At 37.0% G+C, this 14,185-nt stretch overlaps 2 protein-coding genes across 3 annotated transcripts in view; one reads left to right on the forward strand and one right to left on the reverse strand.

Annotated features, from left to right (window-relative positions):
- Positions 1-14,185, reverse strand: part of LOC129755354 (trichoplein keratin filament-binding protein-like) — a 61,712-nt gene that overhangs the window by 3,956 nt on the left and 43,571 nt on the right. The window lies entirely within an intron of this gene.
- LOC129755363 (peptidoglycan-recognition protein LB-like) overlaps positions 7,404-14,185 on the forward strand; it is a 29,999-nt gene continuing 23,217 nt past the window's right edge. The window contains exon 1 of the mRNA XM_055751814.1: positions 7,404-8,280. Within this exon, the coding sequence (XP_055607789.1) occupies positions 8,202-8,280 (79 nt within the window). The 5' untranslated portion in view covers positions 7,404-8,201. The remainder of the gene's footprint in view (positions 8,281-14,185) is intronic.

Here is a 14,185-nt window from a genome sequence, read left to right on the forward strand (position 1 = left end):
TTCTTAAAACTTTTTTCAAGTCGTTGAGAGATGCAAATTGGATAAGTTTACAAGTTTCACCAAACTGAGCTTGCCTCTTCTATGAAACAACAGCTTTGTTGATTTTGTTTTGTTCCGGCACGAATTTTTATTATAAACATATCTTTTCAAAAAGTGCTCATTTTTGTTTCGAAAAGTAAAAAATGCTGCAAAAATGCTGCAGCAAAATTTCTATTTGCCTGACCTAGGGTAGGGTTAAGTGGGTAATTATGAACAAAATTAGCTCGAACAAGTAGCTCTTAAATGTTCAAATTCTGGAAAGTAACCAAAAATGAATGACTGGTTCCCTTCTTCATTTTAAGATTTTTTGCTTATTTTTAAGTTGCAGCTTGTGGGCGTAAAACACTTGTCCATGGGGTAATTATGAACACAGTAATGATTTTTGTAATGTGAAAACTTTTGAAATTGGCTATTTTCTTAGATTGAAACTACATCTATACAGTGCATTGTAGTGAGATTTGTTGATTTTTTAAATTTACTGTTGAGAAGTTGTGGGATATTTTCAGTTTTACATAGCTGGGAGGCACCTTTTCATATAATCACAGATCCACAATTCTAAAAAACCTATAAAGTAATGTTTAGGCTTATTTTCAAGTTTTTAATGGTTAGCAACCGAGGAAGGAAAATTTTAACAGGCGTTTGGCTGAATGTTTACTTCTGTTGATTCCTGCGGAACGAGTCGAGTATATCCACATGACAAAATCCACACAAGTATTCAGTTATTAGATTGAAGTTTCATTTGTTATTACTATTTCAATTAATAAAACTCACTTCCCACAGTGACATCAACTTCCGGATTGTGCATTCTGCCAAAGTCATTCCTTGAAAAGCCTGTGTTCCAGGAAAATATAGAGCAGTTTGGCCTAAAGCATCAAGCTAACATTTTAAATAGTGGAAAAACCAAACCGTCGAAAGATTGCGTTTTTACGGCTCAGTTGGATAAGATGCTGGAACCGGATTCTGATAAAAGAACAACATGGCAAGGGACCCACCACTAACCCACTAACGTACACCGATCAGTAAGTATTTTTTATGATCACCGTATATTTTAGCATAAATCTAAGTTTATCATCCAAAAAGTTCTTTTCCCATCATATCTAACTTTGAACTTTCATTTGTAGATTCCCAGCAAGTCCACCTGACAGGATGTTCACGTACCGAAAAAGATGCGAATGCTTCCGGCAAAATTGTCCTGATTATATCACCCCTCAAAAGATCTAATGTTAAGATTATAAATTTCAATTCCGAATCAGATATCACATTACACTTTCTGATTGAGGTTTTAGATTTGAGTTTTTAGAATACGGTTTCAGGTTAAAACGTAAATCTTAGAACCATTTTTTTGGATAAGATTGCTCCTTAGTTTTCTTGTTGAATTTTAATTCCATATTTGAAGTTTAAGATGATCATTCAGTTTTTATTTGGTCTAAGCTTGGACGCAGTGTTTTCTGGCAAATGAACCATCACTCATGTTTTTTCTCCAGTTTGTTGGCTAGAAATTTTTTTAAGATAGGGGCATTATTAAAAGAATCTATAATTTTAATCACAAATAAAAGTGCTATAATGAAATATATCGTCTCTTTTCGTAAGTCATATGCGATATATTAACACTGATGATATTAAGTTATTTATGAGTCGCCCTAAAAAATAAGTTATACCATTGACCCGACGTGTATATATTTGGCCTTGTTTAATTACTGGCCCTTATTCTGCGCCTCGCGTGACTTGACGATAGTAGAGTCAACCAAGTCACTCTATTCCAGCAGTCGGTTTAGGTGAGGAACGTCACTACTAGGGATGAACTTTGTGAGTTCTTACCCTATTCTCGTAGTCACCGTGGGTGAGGATCGTCGCATTCGAGTGACGATTTTAGGTGACAATTGTCGGTACCTTTTTCAGGTGGTGACGAAAAAGAAATTTAACAGAAAATTTATGTACATGGGAATGAAAGGCTCTAAACAGTTAGTTAAATGATAAAGAATGATAGTTTTGAAAAGACGTGAAAACAAGAACACTTTGAAAATAAAATATTAGCAATTAGTCTGGCCAAAAGGCTTTTTCGACGGAATACCACGACTTTCCTGTGGCGCAGCCTCGAAGATGGCAAAGTCATGTTGTAAGTTCTTGTTCAGTTCTAAGATTGCGACCACTTTACAAAATCTAAAAAATAACAATAAATTCCATTAGTGAGAATCAGTACGCCACGGATCGGCAATTTCCGGCATGCCACGGTGGTAACCTCGGTTGGGGATAAATAAACCGGCACCATTCGGAGCCGTCGGCATTTGATTTTATTTTTTTAAGTAATATGATCCAGCTTTGATGAGCGAAATTTCCTTTTACGTCGCACAAATCGTCCGTTTATCATCCTCAAGCAGCTTGCTGTGACCGTACAATCCGATGATGGCCATTTTCGAACCGAAATTTTAACCCGTTACACAAAAAACTAATTCGGGAAATCCGAAGCGAGAGCAAAATCAAAACAGCACAGCTAAATTCTTCCGTTTTGACAGATGTGTTCATTCGGTCACTCACCTAGAATGAACCTCTGTCACTTTACCCACATCGATCACGGAATAAAGTAACATCTCACGGTGACTCCGAGGTGTGGTGACAATCATCACGTCACGCGCGGAGCAGAATAAGGGCCACTGTGTCTAGTTTCAGTTTGTAGAACTTTATTTTACACCAAATTCAAAAAATTTTGAGATGCGTATTAAAACTAGGGTGGTCTAACCGGTTTTACCGAAACCGGTAAAACCGGTAAAACCGTCCATTTTCCAATACCGGAAATACCGGATTTTGGGACGGTAAAAAACCGATATTTCCGGTAAATTTTCCATCATTCTTTAGCACTGTTAAAAATTGACATAGCTAAATAAATGTTTTTTTTACCAGATATGTATGAGTACAAATACTTATATATACAAATACCTATATATTGTTTAATCAGTTTCAAACTCTAAGCTCAATAAACCTTACTACAAGGTTTATGTAAGATTTGATTATTGCTAAAAGTTGCCAATGTAGTTTTTTTAAATTAAAGATTGGCGTTAAAAGAGCATTGACAAGCTGCCATATTTTTCCGTGAAACTATACACATTTCAGTTAGCTATCGAACTAACGCTCCACAACATTTAAAGACTGTATAAGTGTACAATGCTTAAAAAAACGATACAACTACAAGAAATTTAAGATTGCTCCACAATAATCACTGTGTTTTTCATTGAAACAACTGAATTTAGTCAAGGATGCAAAAATGTATTATCTATAAACAGGTCAGTTAATCAAAAACGTTCTAAGCGGTACCAGGTTTTCAAAAATTTTAAACCAAAAATGTTGATAACTGATAAGAAACTTCCTAATTTGTTTAAAACATAATTGTTTCAGCAGAGTCAGCATTTAGGACACATGTAAGAATATTCGTATGAAATTTCTCTAACATATTTTGAAGGTGATAGATGAAACTCTGTTGTTTTTATTTTGAACGCTGTTGAAGCATTTTCTTTTTCCAAACAAAGCAGTAACAAAGTTTTTATAAATTTGCAACAGTATTAAAGCAACAAAGAGCGTATGGATCAGAGCCAAACAACTATATTTATTGCTGAGTTTTGACTGGTTTTTTTTTATAGATTTTGATTTCTATTTGTTCGTTTTAATTTTGGAAAGGCAAAACTTAAGGCGATCACGACCTAGGTTGCGGGGAAAACATCCGTAGTTAAGACAACAATAATCCGTAATTTTGTGAGTCAACCAAAAACTTTGTAACAGTGTTTGAGTTTTATTTAGAAATTAATGAAGTCATTTTTTTAAAGAAAAATCTTTTTGTATATCAATTTTCATATCAGAAAAGATGAAAGACTATGAAAACTATTACTAAATTTTTAAAATGTGTTCTTCAATCTGAATACTGTTCCTAAGAGTTCAATACAAAAATTTTTCGGAAAATTAAATGAAACATCTTTAACTTCTTTAACCTCAATGCGAAATTATAATATTAAAATGACGATGATAAATGTTATAATTATCATGAGAGTGATGATAGATTTATGACAAAGGGATAATTTAAAGTTACAATACCATCTTTTTGAATTGAAAATGTTGCAAAATCTATTGCGTTATAAATTCTGAGCATTTTATGCCATTACTACTGCAATCAGACGAATCCTTTTCATGAATTCGATATACTTTGAAAAAATACCGGTTTTACCGGTTTTTATCGGTTTTATAAATTACAAATACCGAAATACCGGTTTTGAAAAAAACCGGTAAATCCGACCACCCTAATTAAAACGTAGAAAAAGTTATGTACACGGAAAATTAAAAAAAAAAGGTAAAATTTACCTTTTTGCGAGGTGATTTTTTCCACCCTTCTTTCGAGGTAAATTTTACCTTTTTTTCATTCACCTAGCGAAAAGGTAAATTCTACCTTTTTTGAATTCTCCTAGCAAAAAGGTAAATTTTACCTTTTCGCGTTCACCTAGCAAAATAGTAAACAATACCGTTTTCCAATTCACTGATTTAAAAGGTAAATGCCAGTTCGTTTGATTGGTTTCCTCAATAAAAAAACAAATTCATTCAAAAATTTGATATTTATTTCAAATAAATTGGGACTTTCACCTTATATTAATATTTGGAACGTATCCCCGTTTTTAAAAAATAATTGAGGCAAGTCCTTTTTTTTGCCAGGCTCGTGACAATTCGGCTTTCGCGTTCTCCCGAGCCACCATGGCCGCTGAATCCTTCTGCATTGCGTTAACACATTCATGTCCTTCTTCGCTCTGTGGGCCGGTCTGAAAAAAGCAAAGTTTTCAACGAGAACCATCACAACTAAATGATATCTAAGAAAACACTTACCATTTTGTTTCCGATTTTCACATATTGGGCACGAAGCAAAACTTCCTTCCTGAACGACAAAATAGCTTAACCTCAATAAACGGGTTTGGTAAATAGCTACTTTTTTTTCGAGATGGATTGTACCGTTTTGTTTAACTCAATCCAGGTCAACTTCACCTCGCTACGAGGTAAGTTTTAACTTATTTGGTTTTACCTTTTTTTTTAGGTGAATTATACTTTTTTATTCAGCATAATTCAGGTGAACTTCACCTCGCTACGAGGTAGGATTTACCTTTTTTTGATTCACCTTTTTTCTTGGTGAATTGTACCTTTTTCCAACCTCGATTCAGGTAAATTTTACCGCGCTGTAAGGTGAGTTTCACCTCCAAGAGGTAGAAGTTACCTTTTTGGCTTTCACGAGCATTCACCTTGCTATCTCGGTAAATTTAACCTTTTTATTATTTTCCGTGTACGTTAACTAAAAAAAGATGAAAAATTATGGATATGCCTCGGGGTTTCAACTTTTGATTGAACTTCAACAACTCTAATATCTCCGCTATACAATAATTTTCGTTATTTTTCATTACATTTTTATCTTGTCACCACCTGAAAAGGTACCGACAATTGTTACCTAAAATCGTCACCCGAATGCGACGATTCTCACCAACGGTGACTACGAGAATAGGGTAAGAACTCAAAAAGTTCATCCTAAGTGACGTTCCTCACTCAAACCGACTACTGGAAAAGAGTGACTTGGGTGACTCGACTATCATCACGTCACGCGCGGCGCAGAATAAGGGCCACAGAGTTTAACACTGACCATACTGACTGGACAGTCGATTTCGTTTTTTGGATAATTCACAGCACTCTGGAATCGATAGTACGCAATATCGATTCCAGAGTGCGCATCGATCGATTTGAAGAAATGCTATCCCAGTTAGAACGTGCCACCCGACTTTCGCAAAAAAACAGGCAATTCAGACGATAAAATCGTGCAAAACAACTACATTTTTTCTACAGGGCATTTCTACCGGAAAAAATTAATAGGTCGCCACCTGCCGTCGGTATTGCGAACCTGCTAAATTTGACGAAAAAAATTAGCCAGAAAATGATCGAATTTTTGTTCTAAGTATCCTGTCAGTATGATCAGTGGTTTTAAGATGAACTGTAAACAACAGCACACAGTGGAAATCACCTGTTTAAACGTTAACCGAATGAGCAGAGTTTATCAAAATCGTGCTTCGACATAATGGGACACACTATAATTTCAGGGTTTGAAATCAAATGTCCGGATATTCCCAGGTTTTTAGATAAAATAGTCGGAATTTTACCAGCCCGAAAACATGCTGAAAAATTTCTGGCAACCGCAGTCTAAACATGTGCAATTTCTGCTACACTTCGGATTACGTACATGTGTTACAGTAGATTTGGGGTCATTTTTGAATTTCTCAAACGCTAATGTCTAAAAAGCTTTCCAAACTCATCCATGATTTTTTTGCAGAATTTTGTAACGTTTACATGAGTAAATTTGAACTTTTAAGTTTGTATGAGAAATCGAATATTTTGTATTGGAAAATCAATATCATTTTTGTTTCTTCTGTGGAACCGAGCCTGCTTATGAATTTTGTGCCAGTTATAAATTCTCTAAAGAAAATTTTCCGTTGTACAACTTTTTAGAAAACTTTAACTTCGTATCTTTTTAGACAAAAAATCTATTAGATGTTGAATGGGGGCATGTCTTTTGGCATTGAAAAACAATAAATTCGATTGACATCACTGCTTGGTGCCTTGCGAGGTATTGCATGACTTCTTTCAATCAATACTTCCCGAGGCACCAAGCAATGATGTCAATTGAATTTATTGTTTTTAAATGATGCCAAAAGACTTATTACCCCTGATGAACAGTTGATAACTTTTCTGCCTAATAAGATACGACGAATTATGGTTCTCACCAAAGTTGTTCAGCAGAAAATACCCGATAGAGAATTTATAAATTGGCACAAAAATCATAAGCAGGCTCGGTTCCACAGAAGAAACAAAAATGATGTTGACTTTGCAGTATAAAATCTTCAATTTACCCATACAAACCTAAAAGTTCAAATTTACTCATATGAACGTTACTCACGCCCGTTTTCCTATGACCCTGGACACTATGTTATTTCTTGACATAAAGTGCAGAATTCATTTTAAGATTTAGTTTTGATCTTCTAATTTATTTCTTGGACTTTTCCACGATTTACAGGGGATTTTTCTCGATTACATTATTACAGTTCACGGAGTACACTCAATGTTTCTACAATTGATTCAAGAAGTGGAATTCATTCAGGGTTCGTTGACGTACTGGTGTAGAGAGAGATCCAGATGGCAAAACGCCAGACGATCGATCCTGATCGATGGTATGAAGAGTATAAATTCCTATACGCTACCATCTGAACAAACCACTCCAAGCTAGAGCTTCGAAGTTTTAAGTTTGAATTCTCCGATTGGCAAGCTGAGTTATTTTCAATTGCTGCAAAGATCAGGCTATCTGGTTGCTTATATTAATTGAATAATTGTGATTTTTCTGCACATCTATCTGAATACCCCCACCCTTTGACACGTGTTCCATTTGTCGTGCAGCGCATTTAATTGTATTCGGATGACTTTTTTTTCACTTGCGAGTGGGGAAAAATGGGCACCAGAAACAGATAGAGAAGTGACTGACGGCGCGTTGTGGAAGAAATTTTCACGTGTGCAAATATCCGGCTAACGAACTTATAAAATCATCGAGCGTGGTGCTATAGTTCACATTCACCAACAACTTGAACACAAAGTGTATGCGCCTTCTAAGCGGAACAATTAAACGCCAAGTCATTAGATTATTTTATTTTTTGTCCCCGGTCACAAACAAATTTTCAAGTGTATTAAATATTTGCTTCCAGCAAATAAAGAAAAAATCATCTGTGCGCGCTCGAAAGCATACATAGCTGAAAACTTAACTGGTTGGTGGTTTACAAATCGACTTTTGATAAGGAAGCGGAGTCGAGTTGAATCGAGTCGTTGCTCTTTTGCGCTAAAACGTTCCGGCAAATTTCAAGTGTCAAAACGCGGGAAGGTGAGGAGGTCGCAAATGATAAGTAGGTACCTGCCTATGTAGTGTCAAAAAATGCCGCACCAATGATGAATGAATGCTCAGTTGCGTGAATTGTCCCGCTTGGGCTGGAAGCAAGGCAGATCGATCGCGTCTGGGTAGGATCTGCTGCCTGGGACTGTTTCTCAGTTATTGGCGATATTCGCGTTCGAGTTAAAGATTAGTCGGGTAAAATAGGAGCCCCACAAGCATCACAATGGTATCAATTCAAGGATGCCTAACAGCTGTTTTGACGGTTACGGTGGTTTGGAATTTCAGCGGAATAGCTGCGTGTCGTAAGTATTGGAATAATTGATGTGTTGAAACCTCAAAAGGACAAATTACGCACGTCGTAGATGAAATTTGTGCTTAGAAAGTGTATTGGATGTTTTAAAAGTTTCCATTATGGATAACAAAAAATTTAATGTATGAATTAGTTAGACGTTAACGTTAAAAATTAAAATTTGAAAAATTAGGAATAAATCAAGCGTTGACGAGGCGAATTTTGGCGACTTGAGGCTCCCATACAACTTTTGTTTTTATTCTCACGAACCAAAAGTCATGGCACCCATTCTATCAAGCAATTTTCGTTTCCTTTGGCGGGGTTATTTTCACCATGACTATGGGCCGGACATTAGAAGCCCCTTTTTACTTTTTGAATAACGAGTAATAGTGTGCGTTTTTGTTCATCACCTTCTTTGTACCACATTGATTAGAAGCAACCATCCAGAGTTCACGTGTACTGGATAGCAAATCAAAGCTTGCTAAGCATTAACAATTTGAAAGGGGAAATTTTGGCGGATGTTTTTTTTTTCTTCTATTGTTTAAAGCACGTGGTACCGGTTCGAGATATTTGGATCCACTAATGAGCCTAAATGTTGGATTAAAAATACTACAAACCTGTTAGGATTATATTGACTAAAATTGTAGTGGCTGTAGTGCTCTTTACCGCTGCTGGGGGGATTTGAGGGTCTACAAAAACAAACAGTGAACTGAACAGTGAACAATGAATTGACTTCTTCTGCTGAATAACTGTTCGGACTGAGTGCTGAAAAACTGATGAACCAATTTCCATAAATTCAAGCTTTTAAAAGCCAACCAGTTTCATATTTTTGGAAATCTTCATAGAGAAGAAAAATTAATTAGACTCCGAGTTATAAGGCTAAGGCTGCGATTTCAGAGCTTCAATAACCTTCGAGAAATTTAAATGGGGGATTTGAAAATTGATTAGATTATTAAACCTGAGGTTTTGAGTTTTATACAATTCAATTTCATTGGCCAATTTCTAACTTTTGAGTTATCATCATCATCAACAGTTTTTTGAACCTGACACGTTGTAGATTGGATGGAATGGTTCGCAGTCTTTGAAACATAGTTGTAACAAGCCACGATCTACAATTGTCTCATACATTATGATGAGTTTAAAAGTTGCTGAAGCTCTATAGAAAGCATTTAGTGTATTTTATTGGCAATTTTTGAAGGCTCCTCCATCAAAAAGTGCACATTTTCGCAATACCCCCTTTTTCGTGATTATTTTTGATGATAAGCGGAACCATTTTCATTTGAAATTAGCGGGGAAATCGGTGGAACTAGTAGAGATTTGAATGATTGAAAATACACTTTTTGTATAAAAATTACCTATTTTACTTATAGAAAAACCGTTGAAAACATTTAATTTATTAATAAACTATTGCAGTTTTCCTTTATATAGTTTGTTTTATTAAAAGACGTTTAAATTCGATTTTTGAAATCATTTAAACTCAAAAAAAATCATGGAACTAATCTGTTAAACTTAGTAGAAGCAGTTATATTGTACTGGCAAAACCGGTTCTATTATTCATTTATATGATATCAATCGTTCCTGAAGGGATGCATAGATAAAAGTGTAGTCAAAGTGCTCTAGACTATTTCAGTTCTTACACCCGAATAATACCTGAATCGGAACATTTTACCCGATTAAACTGAATAGCTGTGAATATTGAAGTGCGACCATATAAAGTTCAGTGCGTGTGTGAAACCGAAAAAGCAAAATATTGAATTTTCGTGGTCCAACAAAACATACCACAAAAGTTATTGTGTGAAAGACTCCCTTCAGAAGTGCTTGTTAAAAGCGAACATTCGGACATCAAAAAAAAAATGTCAAAGTCAACGCGCTCAACAACGCCGTCATCTTCACTACTTGTTGACTCCGAAATGCAAACGAAGAAGCGATCAAGAGAGGACATCAACCTGACCGGTACCGAAACAATAAACAGCTTTGATGAACTTTGGAGAAAGATCGAGACAAAATTGAACGATTCCCATTCCCGTCTCGAAGAACAAATTGAAAACTGCCGCACCGAGCTCGTGAAGAGGATTGACACTATCGAACAAGAGGTATCCACCTTTCAGCGAGAATGTTTCGACCAAATAACCTCGCTGAACACTGCTGTCAACATGCTTAAAGAAGAATCTTTTTCATCCGCTGAAGCTTTAGAGCGTTCAGAAAAAAGTCGTGAAATCATTATCTCTGGAATTCCCTTTGAAGCTCAAGAAAACCTTAACGATGTCTTCAATAATATTTCCCAGCATTTGAGCTACACCGTTGGTCCTTTAGTTGAGCTCAAACGACTTGCTAAAGTGCCGATCGCTTCCGGATCTACACCTCCCATCCTGTGTGAGTTTGCTATGAAGAACTCGATGACTGAATTCTATCGCCGATATATCGCCCAACGCAGTCTAACTCTACGTCACGTAGGTTTTGACTCTGATAAACGCATATTCATCAACGAACATCTAACACCACATGCCAGAGGAATTAGGTCGGAGGCAATAAAATACAAAAAGCTAGGCCTCATCGAAAAGGTTAATACCAGAGAAGGAATCGTTCGTGTGAAGCTGGCCCATCAGGCTGAAATGGTGTCCATCAATAAACAAGAACACCTTTCGAAAATATGCAAAAAACCCCTATCCAATTAAGCTATTCTCTTCCTACCCACTTTTCCTTTGACTCCCATCCTTATGTTCCTTTGATTCCCCACCCCTCCTAAAAGTCAACAAAAAAAAACACCTTTCCTAGCATTCTCATTTTTCCTTCCAACATTCCTTTGACTCCGATCCCTTGGTATCCCGTGACTCCTAGTCCCTCCTGAAAGTCATCTCATCGCCGCCGAGCATGATCTACGATCATCATCATCAACCGACCCTGCCGTCCTGTGCTGATCTGAGAGGTACCCGTTTCGTTGCTGCTCTAAAGAGAATACTCCCAAAGGAACATCGCAACCCGACGAAGTCGAATAAAGTACGCTTTAGAATGCTGCTGCCGTTTAATGCTCTCGAGAGCCATCCTAATCGATCTGATCCTGTCTGCGAAGCAGCTCTGTTCCCGGTATAATCATCCCATCACTACCACTCGATCTGGGAGACAACCTTCAGTGGTGCATCGTTTATGTAATTATGACTTCGTCGAATAATGGACACCGTAATGCTGCTGCCGTACAGAGATCTTGAGAGCCATCCATATCAATGCCGTTCCAGCCTGAGAAAAACTCTGCTCCCGTAAACTTTTCATCCACTTTCATCGCCACCACTTTATCTGAGAGACAACGTAAAATATCCAAAACCGTCGCCCTATGATGCTCTTCAGGTACCCGAACTGTGGACGGTCATCGCTGCTCCCTTCGCTGTAGCCGGAACCCACCACCACTGATTGTCATCATCCGCCGTCATCGTTGTTAGAGAAAATTCGAGAGCTGCCGGAGCTACTTGTATTGATGCTCTCCCCAAGAAATAATCTACCACCCGAAAGAATCATCTCACAGCCGAACATTACCTATCATTGAACTTAGCCCAAAAATCCGCTGCCTCCTGATGAAATGAGAACCACCCAAATTGTTGCCGCTCTTGAGAGACCACTGTAACCGAGTGTTCTACCAACAATCGCCTCTGGTTAGCTTATCCAGTTGGATTTTGTTTATTCACCATTAACCTTTGAAGCCCTTCGGATGCCGATACTCGGATGGATGCCTGGATGCTGTTGTTGCTGCTAGCCCTGATCAATACCCTGGCTTTTTCTCAAAATATTGCTTCACCCCGAATCCGTCACTGTTGTGTCCTGGAATGGAATCTAGAGAAGGTGGGCCGCCCAAGTCGATACTGCTGCTGCTTTGAAGACACCTGTTTGCTATGGCTAATATAGTCAGTGGCTCCGAGGGACATTCGATCATCGTCATCTGGAAATATTAGACGTCAGCTAGTTCGAGAGCCTGTACCGAGCCATCACCACCTCCACTGCCATCACCACCACTACCCATCTAACCCACCACCTGCCATCCAATCATGAGTCTGGCTCCGATGTACGCCCGATCATCGTCATCCGAGAGCAACCTCCGAGAGCTAATTGCGCCGTGAGTATCCCCATCTTCGCCATCACCACCACCGCTACCCGCCATCCGATCGAGAGCCATCGACGCTGCCAAGGAGAACTGCCGAGCTGCCCACACGTTCTTTTCTACGATTCGTCGTGAATTGCGCAAAGGTACATATTTATATTTATTTTTTTTTCGTTTACCTCGTCATGGATTTTTGGTTGAATTGATCACATGAAACTTCAAACTTTTTTTATAGACACATCTCATACGTATTTAAGAATATTTCCGTTCCGTTATCCTTTGATCTGAATAGTCAGGAAAACTTTTTTTTTTGAAATTTGTTCTTCTACGCAAAACGAAAGTTTTAATGTCGTTCCAAACATGAATTCCTTTAGTAGATACCTTTTGAACTTTGAATTAGATTTAGTTTATCCCAATGGATAATTATTCTAGCTACAATGCCTCGACGATAAATATGATACCGAAAGCTGTACTTCATAGTGTACTTAGTCAAGATATGCTTAACATTTGTCACATCAACGTTCAAAGCCTTTGCGCACGTCGCTTTTCAAAATTCAGTGAACTTAAAAATCTATTTCTTGAAAGTAAAGTTGACATTATTTTTATGACCGAGACATGGCTTGGTGAAGTCGTCAACGATACTGTAATAGCAATTGACGGCTACAACTTGATAAGAAATGATCGAAACAGGCATGGAGGAGGTATTTGCATTTACTTCAGAAATAATCTGAAATGCAAAATTCTTCTGAAATCAGATAGTAATGAAGGTAATTGTACTGAGTTTATTATCATGGAACTGTTCTTGAATGATACTAAACTCTTGTTTGGTGTTTATTATAACCCTCCCGAACGCGATTGCTCTGAGCTTCTTCTTAATCATGTACAACAGTTTGCTTTAACCTATAACGCCTCTTTTTTCATTGGTGATTTTAATGTGGACCTTTCAAAACATTCTTTGAGAAAACACCGATTCAAAGACTTCATGAATTCTACCAACTTCAGCTGCATTAATAGCGAACCCACCTTCTTCCATTCTACCGGCTGCTCTCTACTTGATTTACTTATATCAGATTCACCTGATAGCATACATCGTTTTAGCCAAATTTCTTTACCAGGCATTTCTCATCACGATTTAATCTTTTCTTCATTGAATTTTCCAAAAGCTAATGAACCAGACGGTTATTGGTTTCGCGATTATAAAAACTTTGATGAAAGTGCTCTTTTCACGACTCTCTCTAATGTTGACTGGAATATCTTTCTAAGTATTGAAAACTCTGATATGCTTGTTGAGTTATTCAATAGCTTTCTGATGAATGTTCATGAAACTATATTTCCTCTCAAATTCAGAAAACATCGTAAGAATGGTTGGTTCTCTAATGAGATTAATCATGCAATGATTAACAGGGACTTGGCTTACAGCACTTGGAAACATTCAAAGTCAGTTGAAGATAAAAATAAATATAAAATATTGCGAAATAAAGTTAATTATCTAATTTTAAAAGCAAAAATGACGCTTGATAAAAGACGATTAAACCTGGATGTTCCAGCAAAGACTTTCTGGAATAATTTGAAAAAAAATGGACTAAGTAAATCACAAGGGAACACTGATGCAACCAATTTTTCTGCTACTGAGGTTAATGATTATTTTACTTCGAATTTTTCAAGAAATATCACTGAACAATTGGATTATCCAAATAATTTGAACGGTTTCAAGTTTAAAGCTTTCGAAGAGTATGAAATTATAAATGCGATTAACTCAATTAAATCAAATGCGATAGGAATGGATGCTATTCCTATCAAATTAATCAAAATACTACTGCCCTACATTTTA

Source organism: Uranotaenia lowii, chromosome 3 (genome assembly GCF_029784155.1).
Source record: "Uranotaenia lowii strain MFRU-FL chromosome 3, ASM2978415v1, whole genome shotgun sequence".
Lineage (NCBI taxonomy): Eukaryota > Metazoa > Arthropoda > Insecta > Diptera > Culicidae > Uranotaenia > Uranotaenia lowii.